At 40.1% G+C, this 21,800-nt stretch overlaps 1 protein-coding gene across 7 annotated transcripts in view; it reads left to right on the top strand.

Annotated features, from left to right (window-relative positions):
• Positions 1–21,800, top strand: part of astn1 (astrotactin 1) — a 325,383-nt gene that overhangs the window by 274,692 nt on the left and 28,891 nt on the right. For all 7 annotated transcript variants that reach the window (XM_077557705.1, XM_077557701.1, XM_077557704.1 and 4 more), the window contains exons 18-20: positions 879–1,156; positions 4,005–4,138; positions 4,303–4,454. In XM_077557705.1, the coding sequence (XP_077413831.1) occupies positions 879–1,156; positions 4,005–4,138; positions 4,303–4,454 (564 nt within the window). The remainder of the gene's footprint in view (positions 1–878; positions 1,157–4,004; positions 4,139–4,302; positions 4,455–21,800) is intronic.

Here is a 21,800-nt window from a genome sequence, read left to right as displayed (position 1 = left end):
GTTTTTTTAAGTCCATCGATTTGGCACTTCAATCATGTAATAGTCTGCCTGGGTAGTTTTTCTGGAAGTCGATATTTGATGTTTCTATTTTCATTCGCCAGCATTTTTACAGTCCAACAATAAAAGTTGTTCTGTTTGGCCTCCTTGTTGGTGAATCTGATGTTGATGTCCACAGAGTTAACAAGATTCATAAAGTCATCATCTGTTTTCCAGGTATTTGAACCAGTGCCTTGACTCTAAAAATTTTCCACAGTGCAAATCACTGAAAGGAGAGTCGTTTTGGGGGCAATCGCATGCTTACCTAGTGAAATGTATGTATAGTATGCTTGTATCTTGGATCTTTAAAATTCTGTTGCTGGGAAGGCAAGGTCGACAGCACTTTGGGACAGACATTACCACATTAATGCATATTTCATTGTTTAGAGGAGCTCATTCGCTTTCCCTGTCCAGCTTCTTTTCTTGAGGGAACTGCATGGAGCTGTATTATACCTAAATATTTACACAACTGCTTAAGCATTCCTCTTGTGATGTAGACAAGCAAAAAAATCTCCAGATGGGAGCTATGGAAACGTGGGTGTGCATTAATGCTTTAGAGATTTGCCATGCTACTAGAAAAGAGAGGCATTTTCTATCAGTTCTGCTTTATTCATTTCCGGTCGCATGTCTCAATGCGAAGATCAGGTGACTTTGTTGTCTTCTGTATCTCTCGACTCAACGATTTGGGGCCCAGTGAAAAATACAACTACAACGCTGATGTGCATTGAAAATAATGTTTTTGAGACCCTTTTTGAAATAACTGTCATTAGAAACGGATAAATAATTGGCCCCTCAAGTTGTAGTCCTCCAGCTAATCAATGTTCTTTAATGTTTCCATTTAGGTAACTCACCTTCTGAGGAATCAGAGGAGCATGACAAGGAGCCTCGAACTTTGACCTACCCAGCATATATTGCCAGCTTGTTGGACGCAGGAGCCAAGCGGATGGCAGCCGGTGTCCGGATGGATTGCACCAGCCAGGGCCAGTGCCCTCGTTCCTGCCATCTCTGCCACATGAGCCCAAGGGCAGCTCAAGGGCGACAGCAGTCCGAGCCTGTCCTATTGCAAATCACCAAGGCAGCACCCATCTATGAATTGGTGTCCAACAACGAGACGTATCAGGTGTGTTGAAGTTTGTCTTTGAGGTGCATGTCAATCCTCGCCAATCAGCAAGTGTAATGTTTACAACAGAATAGAATATGCCTTTGTTAGAAGATCAAAATTTAAACAGGTATTTTTGAGCCTTCGCTTTTTCCAAGTGACAATGTCTTCGTGTCTGGTGTTGTGCCCGTATAGGGAAGAGCTTTTTGGAATACGCTTGCTGAGATTGAGATTTAAATTATTAATGACTAGGTACATTAAACATGCATTGTGGTAGATGCTAAGCTCAGGGAGTTTTAGTATTCCATTGTGATGGAAAAACAGGCTAATGGAAGTTCTGTATTCAGACCAGGGAAAAAAACATTCTTTTGCAGAAGTTGAAGTGGTTTATTTTGTTGTTGTTGTTGTGAAGCTAGGAAATGTGCTGTACCTTACACTAATGCAGATGGGGTTCAAATAAAGTTTCAATTAAGTCCATTTCCAAAGAATATAGCCTAATGGTAAATGACTTTTTTGTTTTGCTAGCTAGCCTAGTTTTTGTCAATTAGCCCAACATGACGAGTCATAGATTTTCATTTCATTTCAAATGTGTTCTTGCTCTTAGCACACAAGGTACCTGCGGTCTCTTCCATGGTCTCTACCCTTCGAAAAGTGGCTTGCTGGTATTTGCTAATTTGAATGTCAGCAATTAACTTGCCTTGGTGCTTGATTCTTGGTTGGCGGTTTGTCAGATAAAGGTGGTTTTTGTTGAGCTGCAAATTAGCTGTCAACCTCTGAGCGGTAGCCGTCCGTTCTTGCGTTGACTGGTTGTTAGCGCAATTAGCATATTTGGTGGAAAAGTGACAGTTGATGTTGTAGTCCTTCAGTCAGCCTTTGACTGAACGTCATGTAGTTAGTTGCACATTCTTTTGAATACTCGGCTCTCACTGTCGACTCACTGTCGACTTTTTTTTTTCAGTAGTAGAAGAGTAATAACAGATTAGCACTGCTCTGCAAAATTACATCAATGTAACACTGCCTATTGCGTCACCTGGTGGACCGCCAGACATTTCAGGACAACGCTAAAGGAATGTACGTAGTCATAATTACATGATTTGATTTTATAATTTCTGTACCAATCTTTGTTGCGCCAGATTAAAAAGACCAATGGATGTGGCCCGTACGTCATAGTTTGACCACCCTTGCAATCAACAGTGTGATTGTGATTATTAAACCCTCACATTTATTTGAGTGGTCATTCAGCTCTCAAAACCTCAGAAATATGTTACATAAACTTCCTATTTGAGTATCAGGGTTTACTCTGCTAACATCACACCGTGCTGTGTTTTTGTGCTCCGACATATTTGACCACATCAATATTGTAGGTCAATGCTCTAGCAAAAGTAAATGTCAATATATCCTCCTGGGGTGTCAGCGATGCAGCAACTGGTATTGACAAAGGTTAACTGGAGGTTGTTGTGTTGTGCAGGTAGAAGAATGAATGCTTAAAAAGATGTTTATATTGAATATAAAAAGCATCATTATTAATCTTTCAAGGGTAGCTCTGCAAAGGGATACCTTAATATATGTTTGATATTTAATGCTATATTTACACTACATGGCTCAAGTGACAATTTAAAAAATGTATCATTTGTGATGTTTGATATGAATGAACATGATTTTGAATTGAAAAAGCTCATTAAATAAATAGTAGGACTGTTCTGCAGTTGTCTGGTAATTTCAAGGTCGGTGTCCTAAAATGTTATAATCAGAAGCATTTGAGTCGACACACAAAAGAATAAGTTCTCCTTTTTTTCTTTTTTTTTTGTCATGTACACATATGTACAAGAAGTACAAGGAATTTGACCTATTTTATGCCCAATACCTTTTCATCCACTCTATAGTTGGTCAATACAAAAATAACACAAGTATAAGTTAAGTATGTTGCTGTCATATAGCGTTAAAATGTGAAATGTCAAATGTTATTGTTCATGGAATTTCAATAAATTATGATGTAATACATTACATTTTCAATTTGAATCCCACACATTGTGTTCCTGTCAGCCGTGCAATCATGGGATGGACATGATACAACAAGCGGGACGGGATGGGCGAACTGGCCAGATTACAACTGCTGTAAATGCCTGGCCAGTTTTTTAAACTGTCAAAACAATTGCCGTGGCAATAAAAAAATAAAGTAAACGCAACACAACATGACAGTATGTAACAAACCTTGAAAGTGACATATTGCTGGCGCCTGGCCCGAACCTCCTATGTCACAATTTTATAAATGTAATATTTTTTCACAAATATTTATACTATTGGTCAGTCCACATTTGGTCTGGAAAAAGCCTTGAGAGAACAAAAAAAAGTGTCAGACCTTGATCAGAATGTGGCAAATGTGAGGTAACCCCTCAGAACATGATGGACCAGGAGGGAATGTAGCGTGGGGGAGTGCAGGCCGAACTGTGTGTGCACCTTTTTAGCCTCTGGGACTCAGCAGCAGCCCCTGGTCCCTCGGCCCTTCACGGACTCCATGATAGGCCATGAGAAAACTTTGTAGCACTTGACAACGTACATAGATAAACTTGACTAAAATCCCACGCTGCACTACATTCCAGGCAAACGGGGATGCTGTGGCCCACGGAAACATCGTGTTAAAGTAGTGTTACGAGTATGTTGGCTAACTAGCACATGAATATTGAAATACTTACAAGAATGTCTACTGTATCAAAGTTAATATTTAAAAATGTATCTGTATCTCATTTCTTCATCATACCCATCAATATCTTTAGATTTGATATTTTATAAACGGTTTTAAATTGAACTTGCCAAGCCTCTTTCTGTTTACACAGTCGTTATTGTCGTCCTTGTCTCTGCCTTTTCACAGGCTCTTCAAGAGGCAATGATGAGCATGCTGTGGTGTTCAGGGAGGGGTGACGTGATTGATGACTGGTGTCGGTGTGATTCGAGTGCCTTTGGAGCCGATGGACTCCCAACTTGTGCACCTCTTCCACAACCAATGTATGCATCTGATACATGCTGTAAAAACAATACTCCTGTTAACTACATGGCATAGTACTATTACATTTTACCAGACCAGATTTTGATTTGAGTTTCTGTTCTTTTGTCGAGCTACTATGTGTCACCAATAAGTCATACTTTTGTTTTTCTACTCTTCTTTCCAGGCTGAAATTGTCTTACACTTATGAGCCGAGTAGCTCATTGCTCATCATGGAATGGAACCACACCGAGCCGCCAATTGGTGTGCGGATCATTGATTATCTCATCAGCCAGGAGAAGGTGACTGAGAGGACTGACCACTCCAAAGTTGAGACAGGTATTTTCACTGAGAGTAACTCACATCTTAATACCTACTCAGTTCCAGATTCTGCAGACTAGCAATTATAGTTTTTAAGTGGAATGAAGTTCAACCTTTTTGGAATATGTCGGACGTGCCCCAACTAGTCTAAAAACGACATTCTGATTAATATTGTGTTCACGGAATAGCAATTAAACAGATACATTCTTAACCCGTAGTTGTACATACAGTAAGTCTGCTAACCTGTTTCGGGTTTGTTTACATAATGAGAGCCCAAGGGCAGTTCTGTGTGACTTTAATTGAATGTATTTCATGTATGCATGGGTGCCATTAGATGATTAACTATACCTTATGTCTCCTTTTACTATTAGTTTTTTTTCTCTATTATTATTGTCTGAGGACATTGTTTCTGATTAAAATCAAATCAGTTCACTGTAATAATTTATTTTCTAATTTATTGGACTAATGTACCACTAATGCACGTACCATCAAACGTTTATTTTTGGTTCAAAATGTTTATCTATGTGTCAGTGTCAATGTTACCATCCCCACGCATCTATAATCTAGACTGCTCTATCTGATGTGATTAGGGTGAGCTAGAGCCTATCCCAAATGACTGCAGATTACAGTCACACCTTTCTAAATAAAACAGGTCTTCATGTAGGGTACATGCAAAGTTCTTTGAGGAGGCTCTCCCTCCTCTGTTCAACAGTTTTACTCTGAAGAGGGGAGAGAGTATATGGTGAGACATTTAAGACAATATAAGCATAACTCAATGAGGCACGTGTGTTTTCTTCTACCAACTGAGAAGCGCTAGTCACTATAATGTTAAGGTATTCAAAGTTGCAACCAGATTGTTGATATTGCACATTTAAAAAGTTTCATTTTATGACTTTACCTATTACTATACTTCTACAGATGCTAGATTTATCTTTGACCTGCTCAAACGCAATCCTGCAGTGGAATGTGCTGGAGGAAAAGTTCTTTGATTATTCATTTTCTTCACCTCAGATAATAGCACCAGCCTTTCACCCTCAAGGCTGTCCTGAGACTCTCAGGCAGAAAAGAGAGAACAAAAATAACCTCTGCCTTACTGGACTTTTTCACATTACACATTATCTATACATACAGTATAGGTAGACATAAACATTTTTTTATTAAAATAGATTTTTTAATTAACATACATTTTACTTGTCTACACACCAATGTTTCCCTACCTTTATTAAGGCATTTATAAATTAGTAAAATATATCATTGCACATCACCACATAAAAATGGTGCAAACTACTGATGAAACAAAAATGATGTCATCTAATTTTACTTGTTTGCATACTTAGTTTGAAATCACATGGACAAACAGGTTTATTGCACCCTCTGCCATCTAAGTCAAGAGCATTTTTTATTGTTACACGTAGTTTAAAAGGGCTTACTTTAACTAAGATCGCGCTCCATATTGTGGCTAGGGTTGCCAACTGTGGCTTGAAATACGGAATCTTTCCGTATAAGTCGTCAAGGGACGCACTTTGTCCTGTAATACCTTGAGAGTCAAAAATAGTCCGTAAATGTCAATAGAATAAATGACCAATAGTGCCCTTTATGTGACAACTTACGGTAACGTTCCAAGGACCTCTCCTGCTCTGTGACCAATGAGCTGACAGCACATTCCTCACAATTATGACGATACAGAATCTGCTCATCTTATTTGTCGACGTAATGTTGCTTGGAGAGGTACATAGTAGAAGAGTTTGAATTTGGATAACATTTCGACCTGACATGTGAGAGTAGACCGTTGTTATTTGTTGATTGATATTTATTTCTATTTTTATATTTATTTTTGTATTTATTTCGACATTATTATTTTTTTTTGTAACTTTTTTTTTATTTATTTTTTTACTTGTATTTATTTATTTAGGGATATGTACATATATTTAGTTGTTTTTATTTTCATTTATATATATATATATATATATATATATATATATATATATATATATATATATATATATATATTTTTGTAATCATATTTTTTATATCCGTTTTTATTTTCACTTTTATTTATTTTTATTTAGTCATTTATTAATTTTTTTATTTTGGCAGTTTTGGATGGAGGACCAAAACTGCCCAAATAAAAAATAAATAAATGACTAATTAATAAATGAATAAAAGACTAAATAAATGACTAAAAGTGAAAATAAAAACGGATATAAAAAAATATAATTCGAAAATTAAATCCCAAAAAATAAATATAAATATATATAAATATATATATATATATAAAATGTTGTGTTTGGACTATGGAAACACACATACTACCAATGAAAGATTGGACTCTCATCTTTCATCAGAAAAAAAAGTTTGTTTCTACCTTATTCCGTTTCTCAGTAATCAACAATAGAAAATGGTTACTTTCACCGAAATGCTCTGTTTTGAAACAAAAAGCGGAGAAAAAGAGCTTTTTGTGAAACAATGTTATTTCATGCACTCTAGTGAATTGTACACTTCTTTTTGTCCATGAATGATGCCACAAACACCTAAATAGTGCTTTACTTCTGTAAAACGCTATCACCAACAATGAAAAAGTGTTTTTAGATTGCAAAATACGTTTATTTCCATTCAACAGTGTAACAATTTGACAAAACAATTTCGCAAACTATTTGCAAATGTGTGCAACTCTGGTACTATTTACAATTATGTGGATGTTTCAAATACAGTTTTTCTTTTTATAATGCTCCCCTGCGTGCAAGGAGAGGGACCAGGATTCGCACAACAGATTAGTTTCACTTTCGCTTTGTCCGTTTCGCGTGCAGACGTTACACTTTCTTGACGGCCTTTTTTTCCGGGGAATAAATAGCATGTAGCAGACTGTACCCATTCCTCCGATGAATATGCATTGGACTCGGGGCACTCTTCGTCGTCCAATTGAACGTCCGCCTGAGCGTTGTGCTCCGTGTTTTCCGGTGTCAGCATCGCTAGCCCGTGAACCTTTATAACGTCGTCATAGCCGCCGCGTCAGTGCTTGCAACTTCGGCGTCAACCTCTGAGTCACCATCATCATCATCGATGATGATCTTCGTCGTCATCAATGTGCTCTTTAGCGTTGGTCGATGCTCCCAACTGTGAGCTGCTTGCCCGGTCGCCATTGTCCGCCTCCTCCTCGGCCATCTAGCTCGCCTAACGTATTCTACTGCCGCGTCAATGCTTCCAACCACGGAGTCACCATCATCATCATCATCGTCGTCATCAATGTGCTCTTTATCATTGGTCGATGTCTTTGAAAAAAAACGGCTCGACCGTGAGCTGCTTGTAAACGGTCGCCATTATGGCTTCTTCAGCCATTGTCCCCTCAACACTCTAGCCCCGTCTCACGTCTTCTACTGACGCCCACCCGATCTTGTCAAAAGAGAGTCATCGCTGCCCTCTAGGGGCCCAAAATAGTCATTAGGCTCACCAGACCTGCTGGAAATTTTCACCACAGCTGCGGAAGGCTTTCCTGCACACGTTTGAAAAAAAATAATAAAAAAAATGGGAGGACGTCTTTTAACGTCTTTGGCGCTCCTCCGTAGGTTTTTGCAGAACGTCATTTAACGTCTTTGGCAGTAAAAGAGTTAAATGTTGTACACCAAGCGATGCTCCTCTCCTCCGGTGTGCGCAATGACCCCAGGAGCTGCTGCGACCGACTGGTGCAAACTCACATGATGAAAAGCCAGCGAAAAGAGTGACACTCACCCCCGTGTTCGCTGTTTAATTCAAACAGACGCTTGCTTGCAGTGGTTTTTTGGCCATATTCTTTCGTCTTTAATTTTATTTCGTCCGAATGCCGAAAATGGCAAAAATAGCCATCGAAAATTTTCGGTGGCCGAATATTCGGTGCATCACTAATGTATAAAGTAGTCCGCGAACAGCTTCTGTCACAGCATACATTTTCTATTGCCTCAGCCATTAAAGTCTAATCCTTTTGCAACAAAAGTGAGCATATGTACAATGAAAATGACAAAATTATGCTCAAAGTGCCAACATTTTGAGTAAATTGAGTTCACCAGCGCTTCACAGGTTGCTACTGGAACCTCTTCTACTCCTCCATGACATCATCGAGCTAGTATGTGTTAGAGACATTACTGTACACTCCTCTTCTCCCTTTTCCACTAGAGGCTGCCCTACTGCTCAATATGTTTTAGGTCTGGAAACATGCTTGGCCAATCCATCAACTTTACCGTCAGCTTCATGAGCAACAGTCATTTTGAAAGTGTTTGGCGTTACATCATGTTGCAATAATGCCCTACTTCGGTATGCCACAGTACATGTTGGCATTAATGGATCCCTCAATAAAAATGTGGCTGCCCTGTGCGAGCACTCAGGTAGGCCCAAACCATGACACGCCCACCTCCGTGTAGACGAGACACACTTGTCTTTGGATTCCTCACTTAATTGCCATCACACACGCGTGGTACCATCTGAACTAAATATGTTTTCGGGTGGTCTCATCAGACCACAGGACATGGTTGCGTAATCCATATTGTTAGTCTGCTAAAAAAATAGAGGAGAGTGCTACACACGGTGGCAGGGGAAAAAAGGCAAACAATTGAACTCGGGCAAACAACAACGAGTAGCAATATTCCAGTGAACTCGCATCTCTCCAACATTTAAGAACTCCACGACTAAAAACGCACAGCAGGTGTATCCCGAAGGCACCGCCCCTAAACCAGACCAGGGGCCTGGAAACAACAACCTAAGAAACGCAGGGTAATGACAGTCAAAGTGCAATGTAAACATATTCTTATTCGTCAAAAATACATTAAATAGCATATCAAAAACAATGTTTTACAAGTATTTTCAATGATTCATATTACGCATGAACATACAGTAACTCATATGAAATGGAAGTACTATAGTCCCTTGCTCACCATACCACTCCCCTTTTCCAGCTTCCACTCTTTTGGGAGGACCATCCAAGGTTTTGAAGTCCGTAACAATTTTCCCCCATTTATGTCGGGAGAGGGCCTGGCTCGTCATCTCTATTCAAGTTCATCTAAATTAGTTTGGCTCGGTTGAAGTTATTGTTTTCAAATTCTTCCACATCAAACTCAAGCATAAGTGGACCTTGGTCATGCTTTAACACAAAAGGGCCTTCCTAAATTATTCCCACAAATCTGAAAGTACAGAATTCATCATTTGAATTCAAAGAACCTAAAGCATCTTTAACAACTTCAAACTTCTTATTACATGAAGTAATATGCATATCTCATGAGTTTGTCCATAATGTGCATCATTTACTGCAGTGATTCACATGGACATTGCACTTTGCAATGGAATTAATGAGAATTTTGCAATTATGATTTCATTAAAGGTGCATGTCGCAACATTGACGCAAATTGGAGTGTTAAATAAACATATTTTTCACCCACACATGTTTTAAGAATTGTATAATTGACAGAAGGTACACGCTACTGTTGCACAATGGCTGTTGTCCCCTATTTTCCTGTAGAGTGAAATAATGATCCGGTGTTCGGGACCAAATCTTAAAGCTTTCTCCCTGAGCGTGAAGTCAGGCGTGTGCACGCTCTCACTCTCGCTCCGGAAGCGCTGGGAAGGCAAAAGTGTTTGAGAATGTTTCTATGATTCTGTGGGAAAAGACAAGCGTGTGCCAAAATAATAATAAACCATTAATGCAGTGCGACCCTTCATCTCCCAGTTGCTTCTTTTGTTCGACCATCGGGCCGAAAGTTTGGCGACATGCAACGGGAGTCGTCCACGAAGGTGACTCTGACCGAGGGAAAAATTTCCCCTGCGTCCCCCGACCACGGTCAGAATACCGAGCAGGAAAGGATAACACTGTCTAGTGTGACAATAAAGGCAAAATTGAAGTTGCACAAGTGTCGCAGGAGGACGTGGATCAATATTGGAGCAGCGTTAATATTGGAGTAGGTGGAAAAACCTAAGACGATGAAACGGGACCCACAGCTTGCTTTCTCTTTGCTAAAAAGGTAAGACCTCGTCACGAAAATGTGATAGGGTCTATTTATTATAAGCAATGCACAATAAAACTACCACTAACTAACATCTTGGCACTCTGGGCTGGCTTCCATGCTGCTTTTCGCCAGAGGGGTCGCAAATCTGTAAAAACTCTATCTTGCAACATGGACCTTTAATATGCTTTTTATTGATTCTTCCTTATCGATTCTTTCATTGATTCTCATTGGATGAGCAAATGAAATTATACAAATGATATGTATTATCAACATCATGATATGATAATGCATATACTGTATCTCTCTGCTGATTCCTTTCTATTGCAAGAAACCAGTAACCTTGCTATCATCTTTTTGTGTAAAATATCGCATACGTTTCAGAGTGCTTTGGCCTTGACACTGTGTTGGAAAAGTTGTAACCAAAGTACACTTCTTGCATGTGATACCATCACCTATTTGCAACATAAGAGGAATCCATTTTAAAATTACCAATTTATTAATTCCACGTTTAGAGTGCTAGAACAGGCACAAATGTAAAATTTGAATTCAGGCCATACATCTGTAGATTCTCCTGTTTCCTGCCATACAACAGAATAAGAAATACTTCCAAGTCAACTATAACAACTGTTCAATTAAACAGGCCAGATTTCACATTAGATAATTACATTTGGAAATAAAATGAGAAAAGATCATCATTATTTTTGTTTGGTGGCGTGATGGGAGATTGTTGTAATGTAAAATGGGTGGCTTAAAACAGTGGTTCTCAACCGCGGTCCTCAAGTACCCCTATCCAGCCTGTTTTCTATGTCTCCCACAGCCAACACAGATGTTTCAAACCATCAGCTAATCAGCCAGCTCTGCATGAAGCCTGATAACGATTCTCAGCTGTGTTGTCTATAGGAGACATGGAAAACAGGCTGGATGGGGTACTCGAGGACCAGGGCTGAGAACCAGTGGCTTAAAATTCTGTACAGTGCTGTAGTTTTGAAGGACTCCACAAGATGGTAGTCAATAGTAACAATTTTAAGCATTCATAGTACTTTTACTTTGACTAAACCCATTTTATTTTATTAAGTTTATTATTTCTTTTGACTTGGCTAAAGATAGTCGGCAGTATGGCTTTCATATCTGAAATGTGTATTCCGTCATACTGCAAGTACAACATTGCCAACTGAATGCACAGATTCAGGAATGGGTGTTTTGATGTCAGTTGAACTTTCGTGTAAACATTTTTTCTGCTTCTCTTTACATGTCTATTGATCTGAGCTACGAGCATTCAATGCATTATGCATTGAGCGCTCAACTTGGCTCTCCTGTAGGAGATGATTGATTACTTTTGGTGAACACACCCTGATGTGAACGTGGAGGCAAAGGTGGCTGGTCGTGGACGTTCAGAGAGAGGGGAGCGAGGGGGTGAACAGACCACCAAGGAGTGGGCTGATAGACAGAGCAAAGAAATCAAAGACAGACACAAGATTAAAAATGCCTGAAAGCAGACTGAACAGTGTGGTTTTGATTTCAGCTGTCTGTCTTTCATCTTAGAAAATCTGACTTACATGAACCGATGGACATTTCGCCATAAGTTCTCCTTCGCTGTGCTTCATTCTTCTGTTTTTTTTCTGCTCCCCTCAAGCTTCCCCTAATCTCCCATTCCTCCTGTCCCATTGATTTGTTTCTAAAAAGTTCCTATTGCTGGCTTGTTTGTGCACTGTTTTTGTTTTACTTTGCCCTCATTCTAACCTCTTTTTTTTTTTTGCTTACCACATGGTCACAAATCCATTTTTCCCACCCGCTTACCTTCGATTGTCTTCATTGAGCATAAACAGTAGGGTAAAACAACAATACAATATGCGACCAGTCATCAGTCAAAACTGAATCCATAACTTAGACTGTATTTAAGCAGACAGTTTAATAGAGTAATAAAATGGGACTAATGATTAATGCATTTGAATATCTATCAACCAATTTTAATGGGACTTTAATATGAATGTTCTAGTCAAGTGACAAGGAAAATCAATCACAGTGACCATATAATTTCAGCTGCCTCGTGTCTTTGGATACCGTCACTCTGGTACTTTGGACTGGAATGAGCTTTATGAGTTTGTTCTGCTGGTGAAATTAATATGCTTCCTAAAACTGCTATATCTTTGTTTGTTTTAAAAACAGAGATCTGGGAATACCGTTCTACTGAAGCCTTAAGACAATGAAAAGAACATAGTGTTACAGTATATTTAAGCCAAATGTCAGATTGTGATGTATGTATTTATTTGTATTTTCCATGTGTGCCCATGATAACACAGCTATTTGCGGAGATGAAGGTCCCGGGATGGATGAGATTGAGGCCTCATCAAAAACAGATGTCAGAGTAGAAACTTCTACTAAAAGTCCAAAAATTGCACTTCTGTATTTATCTGCCATGTGTATGGTTTCCTACTATTAAAGGAAAACTTCAGCCATGATGGCCTATTTTTCACTCATAAACTCTCATTATGTATTTTTTTTTCATCAGGAAATATTAGCTTGCATTTTCAATGTCATCAGTTTGTTTAGGAAAAATCAATAAATATCTAACTCATAAAAAAGCACACCTTTGTAATAGCCAGTATAGGCACGCCCCTACCTCTTCCAATGTTTTGGTACACGTCACATCGGGGACTGGACATAATCGTACGTTCAAAATCATTGAACATATATATCGTTAATAATGTCCAAAAACAGCGATCAATCTTCACCAATATTTAAGTGGACATTTCCACTTATTGCCACTTCAACCTCTGAAGCCTTTATTAGCTTCGCAATGTCTGATTTATAAAATAGTTAGGTAATGAGCAGCTTGCTTTAGATACAGTTTCTCTCATGCCAGATTTGCTTTCTGTAATAAGCTCCCAAAATATGAACACAATGCGTTCCGAGTGGATTTTTGGAAGCGGAATAATTCAAAGGTCATTAAATTTCAATCAAAACGGTTAGCTTGACTTACCCACCACCATGCCCACCTCCAGCGTGTAGGCTCGCGCCGCTCATCCGAAAACAGCCAGGCTCGTCTGGAATGATGGCCTCCTCGTTTAAGTGCTGGTGATCCGATTTATTTTAATTTTTTTTCAACATCCACCCACACGTACATTTTCTTACGTCGCGTGCAGGTGTGCTGTTTTTTTTTAAAGTCCTACTTTTCGACAGAACAACCTCCGTGGGTGGTCGTGCAGGTCGCCAGCCGATAGTTGACGCTCTCGAACCGGCCGCCGGCCACAGCAAGCACTGCACGGCGTCGCCAATCCTCACACTTCTGGTTGGACTAAAGCCAGCATTTTAACCAGATGATTCCCAGCTCCTTGGCTGGCGGACCAGTCATCGGTGGCAGGTGCCTGTTGTCTGTTTAGTGGCCGATCATTAACTGCTGCCTTGATAGTAGCCAAGGGGGCTGCCTGCCTTGTCTGAATTGCTGTGTTATTTTAGCAACGCGAGCTAGCTAGCAGCCTGCCCGGAGTCTAACAAAACTTGCGTGGCTAAATGTCAAAAAACGAAGACCACACACACTCGCATGCACACACGCACACATGCACATACACATAGTCACCCACATACAAAAAAAAAAAAAAAGAGCAATGATGATGACATATCAAATCGGTAAGATTACCGAATGGAGCATTATGTCAATAAAATTCCAAATAATGTGCAGATGATTTTATATTTTTGCAGGTTTGGGTGGACAAAAGTAGGAATGTGTATATGCGAAGGAAGGCCAAGCCCAAAAGTGGGTGGGGCAAAATGTGTGAAATGAAGTCGTCTAAAATTTATTAAATCACTACTGAGTTTTTTTTAGGAGGGTGAATTTTAGTGCTGACATCATTTTTACATAGAGGCATTTCATATAAGTGCCCATGTTTATCTCAATCAAGCGTCCCTTTAATATCCAGTCTTCAAATGAGAAGATGATAATTTTAGTAACAGGACTCAGCTATATCTGGAGCTGATGATTGCTTGTTGTTGTGCATAAATGTCTCCCTTAGCAAGCTTCCGGCACATACGGTGAGATCATAGTGTAAGTGCATGCTCACAAGCTCACATATGCATAGTAACCTGGTGGATTTCTGCTTTAAGTCAAGTCAGAGTAGCACTTGACTTACCCAGTTTTCCTAACACCGTTGATTGACCAGTGAGCTGAGCCTTGCTTTAGGGTGAGAGGAACACAGATCAGAATCAATTCATTCACATGCATACTCAGAGAATTACTTCACACTGCTGTGTTTGTAAAGCTGGAATTCAATGTAAAGTAGGCATTTGTTTTTCTTGTGTGTAATTATATAAGATAATCAGCAGATGTGCTGTCTGTCAAACTACATTGTCGTTTATGTACGACATCCATTGTATTGTATCCATGCATCAACTGAGGAGTACATACATATATACATACTGTATATACATATATACATACACATATATATACACATACATATATATACATACATACATATATATATATATATATATATATATATATATACATATACACATATATATATATATATATATATATATATATATATATATATATATATATATATATATATATATATATACAGTGCTGCTCAAAAGTTTGGGAACCCAGCAGGCATGGTCAGATTTCTGGTATAGAATATTAAAATAACCTTTTAAATGTTTATCTACAATACTGACATTGAAAATAATGGACTTGAACAAAAAGAATGATAATATTGTCATTAATTTTTGAACAAAGTTGTAGATTTAAGAAAAACTCAGATTTCATGGGTGCAAAAGTATGTGAACCTCTCACTTAATCAGACATTGCACCTCCTTTTGCAATGAACTTCATCCAAACTTTCTTTAGTGACTTCAGTCTTTCTTTCATCGAATTCGTTTTGGTTTTTTTTCACTCTTCCTTGTAAAATGCAGCCAGTTGAGAGAGGTTGGATGAGCGTCTAGCATAAACTTCCCGCTTCAGGTCCCGCCACAGTATTTTGAAAGAATTTAAGTCACTTGACTGGGCACATCTAGAATGTGAATTTTGTTTTTCTTCAGACATTCCTTGGTTGTATTGCTGGAACGCTTTGGATTATTGTCAAGTTGCATGATCAATCGTCTACCAGGCTGTAACGTCACAAAGGACGGCTTCAGGTTATGATCCAGGATTTCACAATACTGTATTCCTCAGAATTCATGATTCTCTGGATTATGTGGCGTTGTCCAGGTCCTGTGGATAAAAAGCCAGCCCAGAACTTAAGATTCTCACCCCATGCTTCACTGTAGGGAGAAGGTTCTTTTGCTGGTATGCAGTGTTGACTTTTCACTAAACATGACTGTTTTAGTTGTGACCAATTTTGGACTCATCTGTCCACAGAAGGGACTTCCAAAAAGCTTCAGGTTTGTCCAGGTACTCGCTGGCAAAGTTGAGATGCGCAGCTTTGATCTTTTTTGTGAGCAGAGGCTTCTACCTAGCAAGCCTTCCACGAAAGCCTTGTCGATGGACTTTTCTTCTGATTGTTTTTTTCTTTTTTCTGGAGAGCTCAGTATTGTTCATTCGGTAATTTTGCCGATTTGACATGTCATCATCATTGCTCTCCTTTTTTTTATTATATATATATTTTTTTTTTTTTGTATTTTTTTTTGTATGTGGGTGAATATGTGAATGTGCGTGTGTGCGTGCATTCATTAGTTCACCTAAAACCTATAAAAAAAATCCCATACCGTTTCCCTAAACCAAACACTTCCAGCCAGAGTCGTGAGGCCGTCAGGAAACCCGAGAAAGGACCAAAGAAAACAAAGGAAAGTGAAATCCAGCACCAACTACCCACCACCCACCAGGACACCAACCAGAGTCCTTCACCAACCCCAGAGACATCTAAATTTTAACAAATCAGGGAGACCTCAAGAGACCAAAGGAGAGACTGAGGAAAGGAAGGAAGGACAGACGAAGCGGAGTGAGATCCACAGACACCAGCCTCCACCGATTCAATGACCTGAGGAAGATTGTGTCTGAGTTTCGATAGATGCTGGTGTGGTGGATCTGGCGTGCATGAAAATCTCCACCAAAGAGGGGAGCCGTCGACCCCTGCCAGGACAGAGCAAGCGCAACACCTCAGGGCCCCCCTGGCCGCGGCACGCCAAAGGACGACCCCCGGGCCCCGCAGGGGCCACCGGCCGGAGAGCACACCCAGGAACAGGAGCGCCCCCCACCCCAACGCGGCCCGCGCCCCCAACCCAGCGCAGCAGGACGGGGCACTGCAGGCCCGCCAGGAACCCCACCAGCCCACAGCCCCCGCTCCCCCCACGACCCACCACCCCCCATCCACCCCAACCCAGCCACCCCCAGGCCCCCAAACCCCCAGACACCCTCCCACCCCAGCACCCCCCCCCCCCACCCAGCCACCCCCAAACAAGGCGCCCCGACCCCACCCCCACCAACCGGCAGCCCCCCATCCCCCGACCCCCAGATCCTGGGGATCCCCCGCACCCAGGCACCGGCGCCGAAGAGGGGCCGGGCAGCGGAGCGGAGAGGGCATCCGCGCCCACCCCATCCCCCACCGCGTGGAGGGACGGAACACCGGGGGCAGAAGAGGAGATGGGGGCACCGGAGGACGGGCGGCACCCCCGAACCCCAGGCCCAGCGGGGAAAGGCCCCGGTCATCACTCCAGCGTTCTTAGTGAGAGTTAACCCTGTTACTGAGTTCGCCAGCTCGCCGACTGGCGAACTCTACCCCTAAACCTTGAATGTGACCCCACCCAGTGTATATACAAGTGTGTGTGTGTGGTGCATTAAAATTGAGAGCAGGTGAACCGGAGCAGAGGGAAATGATATCCTCCTCTGCTCCGATCCACCCGCCTCCCAGGCATGTCAGTGAGTGTATGTGGTGCATTAAAAAAAAAATGGGGGGGGGGGGACACGGACAGAGGACCGCAGCACTGCTCTATACTGCGGTCTGCCCTAACCAATGCATTAAAATTGGAGGGGAGTTGTAGGGCGAAGACGGTGTTTCTTGCTTCTGATTGTTAAAGCATGCACATGTGTCCCTGATGCAGCAAAAGAGGTCTGCAAATCCCTCGATGTGATGCACAGGTTTGCTTTCACCTGAATTATAATTTGTCTTGTGGGTCTTGCTGATATTTTAGAAGGTTTTCCACTTCTAGGCTGGATTGTAGTAATTTTCAGTGTTCTCTAGTTGCAGATGATATGTTTCACAGTGGAATGATGAAGCTAAATGTATTTAGATGACTATAGCTTTCCCCAGACAGATGTGCTGTCACTACTTATTTCCTGAGGTCCCCTGAGATTTCTCTTCCTCTCAGCATGACTGACCTGTATGGGTTCACTTGGGTAAGACTAAAGAGATGTGGTTTTGTTTCAGTCAGTGATGCACAATTTCTTTGCCTAACCTCTCATTTAATTGGTCCATTTCAGTGGTTAGTTTAGCTACCAATTTGTCCTACCTGATCCTACTTGACTGTCACAGTTACGGAGTGGAGGACCCAAATGCAGGAAGGTAGGAGAGCCACGGCAGGGATGCAGGTAACTTAAGTTGAATCAAAAACAGGAAAACACAAAATCACGCCAGAGGGCGGATAAAACAGGGAGGAGTGTGGATCACAAAGTAGCTACATGGAAAAACGCTACTAGTCAAAACACTAGTGGTGTCCACAGCACCCGGAAAGATTGCAGTTAGAACACTAGCAGAATCACAACGTCAGGTCTGGTGAGTAGTAGTAGTTAGTAGTAACAAAGTCAGGTTGAAACAAATGGAAGATCAAAATTGCTCAAGAGGTTCACAAACTTTTGAGCAGCACTGTGTGTGTGTGTATATATATATATTTTATTTATTTATTTTTTCCCTTTTGGGGGGAGGGGGACAATTTGGATTTTCCAATTGTTTCAACCTGATTTTGTTGTTCAATCTGAACCATTACGTTTTATATGAAATAACAGGTGTAGATTTAGCATTTTAATGCATTGTTCTTTTTTTTTAAATAATCAATTGTGTAGTCAAAACTTAATTAAAAAGAGTTTTTGGTCAATTTATGTAGGTGCAAAAGTAAGTGAAAAGTAAGTTGTTGTTTTTTTAAATCAATTGTGTTGTAGGTATACAAGTAAATATAAAATAATATTAATAATATTAATAATAATAATATACTGTATATACTTTCTTGAAAGAGAAAGTGTGTCTGAACAGGCGTCCATAGACAGCAATTCGGCTCCCGCCGAAAACAGGCCGGCCAATCAAATTTGTCTATTTGCGTGGTGCCGTCTTTGTGAGCAACGTCACTGTTCACTCTTCAATTTTTGTCCGCAACGACATAAGTCATTCACTACTGTCTCTCTTCGGCTGGATGTTGGATTTTTACTCCGTCTCCGCAGAAAAATAAAACAAGACTTCAACAAGTCGCTTTTCTGACGTCACTCCATAAAGCCGCGAGTGAGTCCGGATTTCCAGGCTAGTAGATTCCGACGGCCCTGACAATCAAACTCTGCCCCTTGATGCCCTGTCCAAGCTCCCACTCTGTGGTCCTTTTGTCATAGATGAAGAGAAAAGGAAAGCAAAGTCTTTGCAGCCAACACCAGATTCTCTCAACTTAGCCAAAAATTGGAAAGAACTGATAAACCATGGCCAGAAACATCATCTTTTCCCTAGAGATTACCAGTGCCTGTCTGAAATCAGACCTATTCCTTTGTTTTGCTTTTCAACAATATGTCTTCATTATTAAGCTAATAGTCCCGAGGGAGGATACAGTGGAAGAGGTACAAAGAGGAAGAAGCTGCAATATTCCAACCTGGCATTAGATGCAAAGAACCAAAAATAGAATCTCCAAGTGCATCTTGGCAAGGAGTGTTGGTGATGATTCATGGTCAGTTCCACAACAAGGTTTTGAAGAAGCCGGTCAGACCACCAAGTGCAGTTGTCAATGAGGGAGGAATTAAGAAACCAACAATTGAATTGACGGGTGCCTAAAGTATCGGCTTATTATTGGGTACTGTAATATTTAACCCTATGAAACCTCTAATAGCTATTTCAACAGCCAAGAACATGTCGAGTTACCTCTATTCAACTTTTTTGGATAGTCCTACAAATTTTAACACGGGTTGAAGTTAATTATGAGTTTGGAAATAACAACAGCAAATCCAACCGAAATATGAATAGCTGTTTCAAAACTACAAACCCAATTCCCAAAAAGTTGGGACACTTTTGTGGATAAAAACTGAATGCAATTATGTGGAAGTGCCAAATTTCAATATTTTGTTCAGAATAGAATATAGATGACAGGTCAAACGTTTAAACTGAGAAAATGTATAATTTTAAGGGAAAAAAATGTTGATTGTAAATTTCATGATGCCAACAAATCTAAAAAAATAAAATAAAAAAAAAGTTGAGACAGTTAGCAATAAGAGGCTGGAAAAGTCAATTGCATTTATAAAAAAAAAAAACAGCTGGAAGAGCAGTTACCACTAATGAGGTCCATTGGCAACTTGATTGGAGTATAAAAAGAGCTTCTCGGAGTGGCAGTGTCTCTCAGAAGCCAAGATGGGTAGAGAATCACCAATTCCTCCGATGTTGCACAGAAAGATAGTGGAGAAATATCAGAAAGGTGTTTACCAGCGGAAAAATTGCAAAAAGGTTGAAGTAATCATCAGCTACAGTGCATAACATCATCCAAAGATTGAGAGAATCTGGAACAATTTCTGTGTGTAAGGGTCAAGGCCGAAAAATCCTACTGGATGCCCATGATCTTTGGGCCCTTAAACGGCACTGCACCTCAAACAGGAATGCTTACTGTGAGGGAAATCACAGAAAGGGCTCAGCAATACTTCCAGAAAATATCGTGGGTGAACACAATCCACCGTGCCAGCCGCCGTTGCCAGATGAAACTCGACAGTACAAAGAAGAAGCCATTTCTAAAGCAGACCAAGAAGTGCAGGCGTTTCTCTGGGCCACGGGTTATTTAAAATGGAATATGGCCAAGTGGAAACCTGTTTTGTGGTCAGACCAATCACGATTAGAAGTTCTTTGTGGAAAACTTGGGCGCAATATCTTTCTGACTAAAGAGGACAAGGACAACCCAAGTTGTTATCAGCACTCACACTAGGAAAAGGATGCGGGTGTTGAAATGGCCAGGCTGCAGTCCACTTTTTTCACTAAAGGGGAAGGTGCAACAAAATAAGCCCAAGACAGTTGAACAGTTCGAGAGACGCCTGTTAGACAAGATTGGGAAAGCATTCCTATTTCTAAACTAGAGAAATTTGTCTCCTTGATCCCCAGACGTTTGCAGACTGTTGTAAGAAGAGGGGATGCCTCACAGTGGTAAAAATGGAAAACTTTTTGGAGATTTGTTGACACGATGGAATTTAAAATCAACATCGTTTTCCCTTAAAATGATACATTTTCTCAGTTTAAACTTTTGACCTGTTCTCTATGTTCTATTCTGAATAAAATATTAAAATTTGGCACTTCCACATCATTGCATTCAGTTTTTATTCACAATTTGTGTAGTGTCCCAATTTTTGGGGTTTGGGTTTGTATTTAAGACAGAGATTAATTATACTATCTAGACTGCAGTGTTGCTTCTTAGTTGTTGGCACACAGATTTAACTCCGCAATGACTCTAATATTGAGTATGGAGTACAATGAAACTTCTAAGGCTGGTTACACATATCAAGATAGTCGACAGTTTTGGGCAAGATTTTGCCCCTTCCTGACCAAGGACATGAAATGCCCGACTATTTCATGTCTCATAAGAACATCTTTCTGTCTGAGGTAGATTTGTCCCGATTATAGGGTCCAAAACTCATTGGGCCAACTTAACCCCTTCAGACCCGCATTTTTTCTGCTGGGCAATTTTTTTTAATTATTATTTTTAGTTTATTTTTACTGATTTTGACTCTTTTCCCACATAAGAACATCATGGGAAAAAAAATTGGGATTATGTTTTTGTTATAGTGGACATCAGGATAGTATGGCTGTATTGTGTTGCAAATTTATGAAGCTTATCTGTAAAAAAAATTATGTGAGCATTATGCAAATCAACTTGGGATTGATTAGCTAGGATCCAATCATGAACCAGAAGTGTTGACATCATCCGAATTATGTGTTTGTATTACTTTAACATGCAAATATGTCATGTCCATATTGGTCCGAAGACCAATGTGTTTTTTTTAGGGCTGATACAGATGCTGATTATTAGTGGATGAGGAGGCAGATATACCAATACCAATATTTGAAGCCGATATTCATTTTCAGTAAAAAGGGGGGGAAATATTGGTGTCAAATTGTTTTTAAATACAAATGCTAATATTTAGTTTGATGTAATGTTATAAAGCCTTAGAGCTTATTGAAAAAAAAATCTGACTTTTCAAAATGTAATTTGTTTGTTTGTTTTTTTTACTTCATTTTAA

Source organism: Vanacampus margaritifer, chromosome 2 (assembly GCF_051991255.1).
Source record: "Vanacampus margaritifer isolate UIUO_Vmar chromosome 2, RoL_Vmar_1.0, whole genome shotgun sequence".
In the NCBI taxonomy this organism is placed as follows: Eukaryota; Metazoa; Chordata; class Actinopteri; order Syngnathiformes; family Syngnathidae; genus Vanacampus; species Vanacampus margaritifer.
Note: the sequence above shows the minus strand (reverse complement) of the source record. Positions and strands in the feature narration are given on the sequence as shown.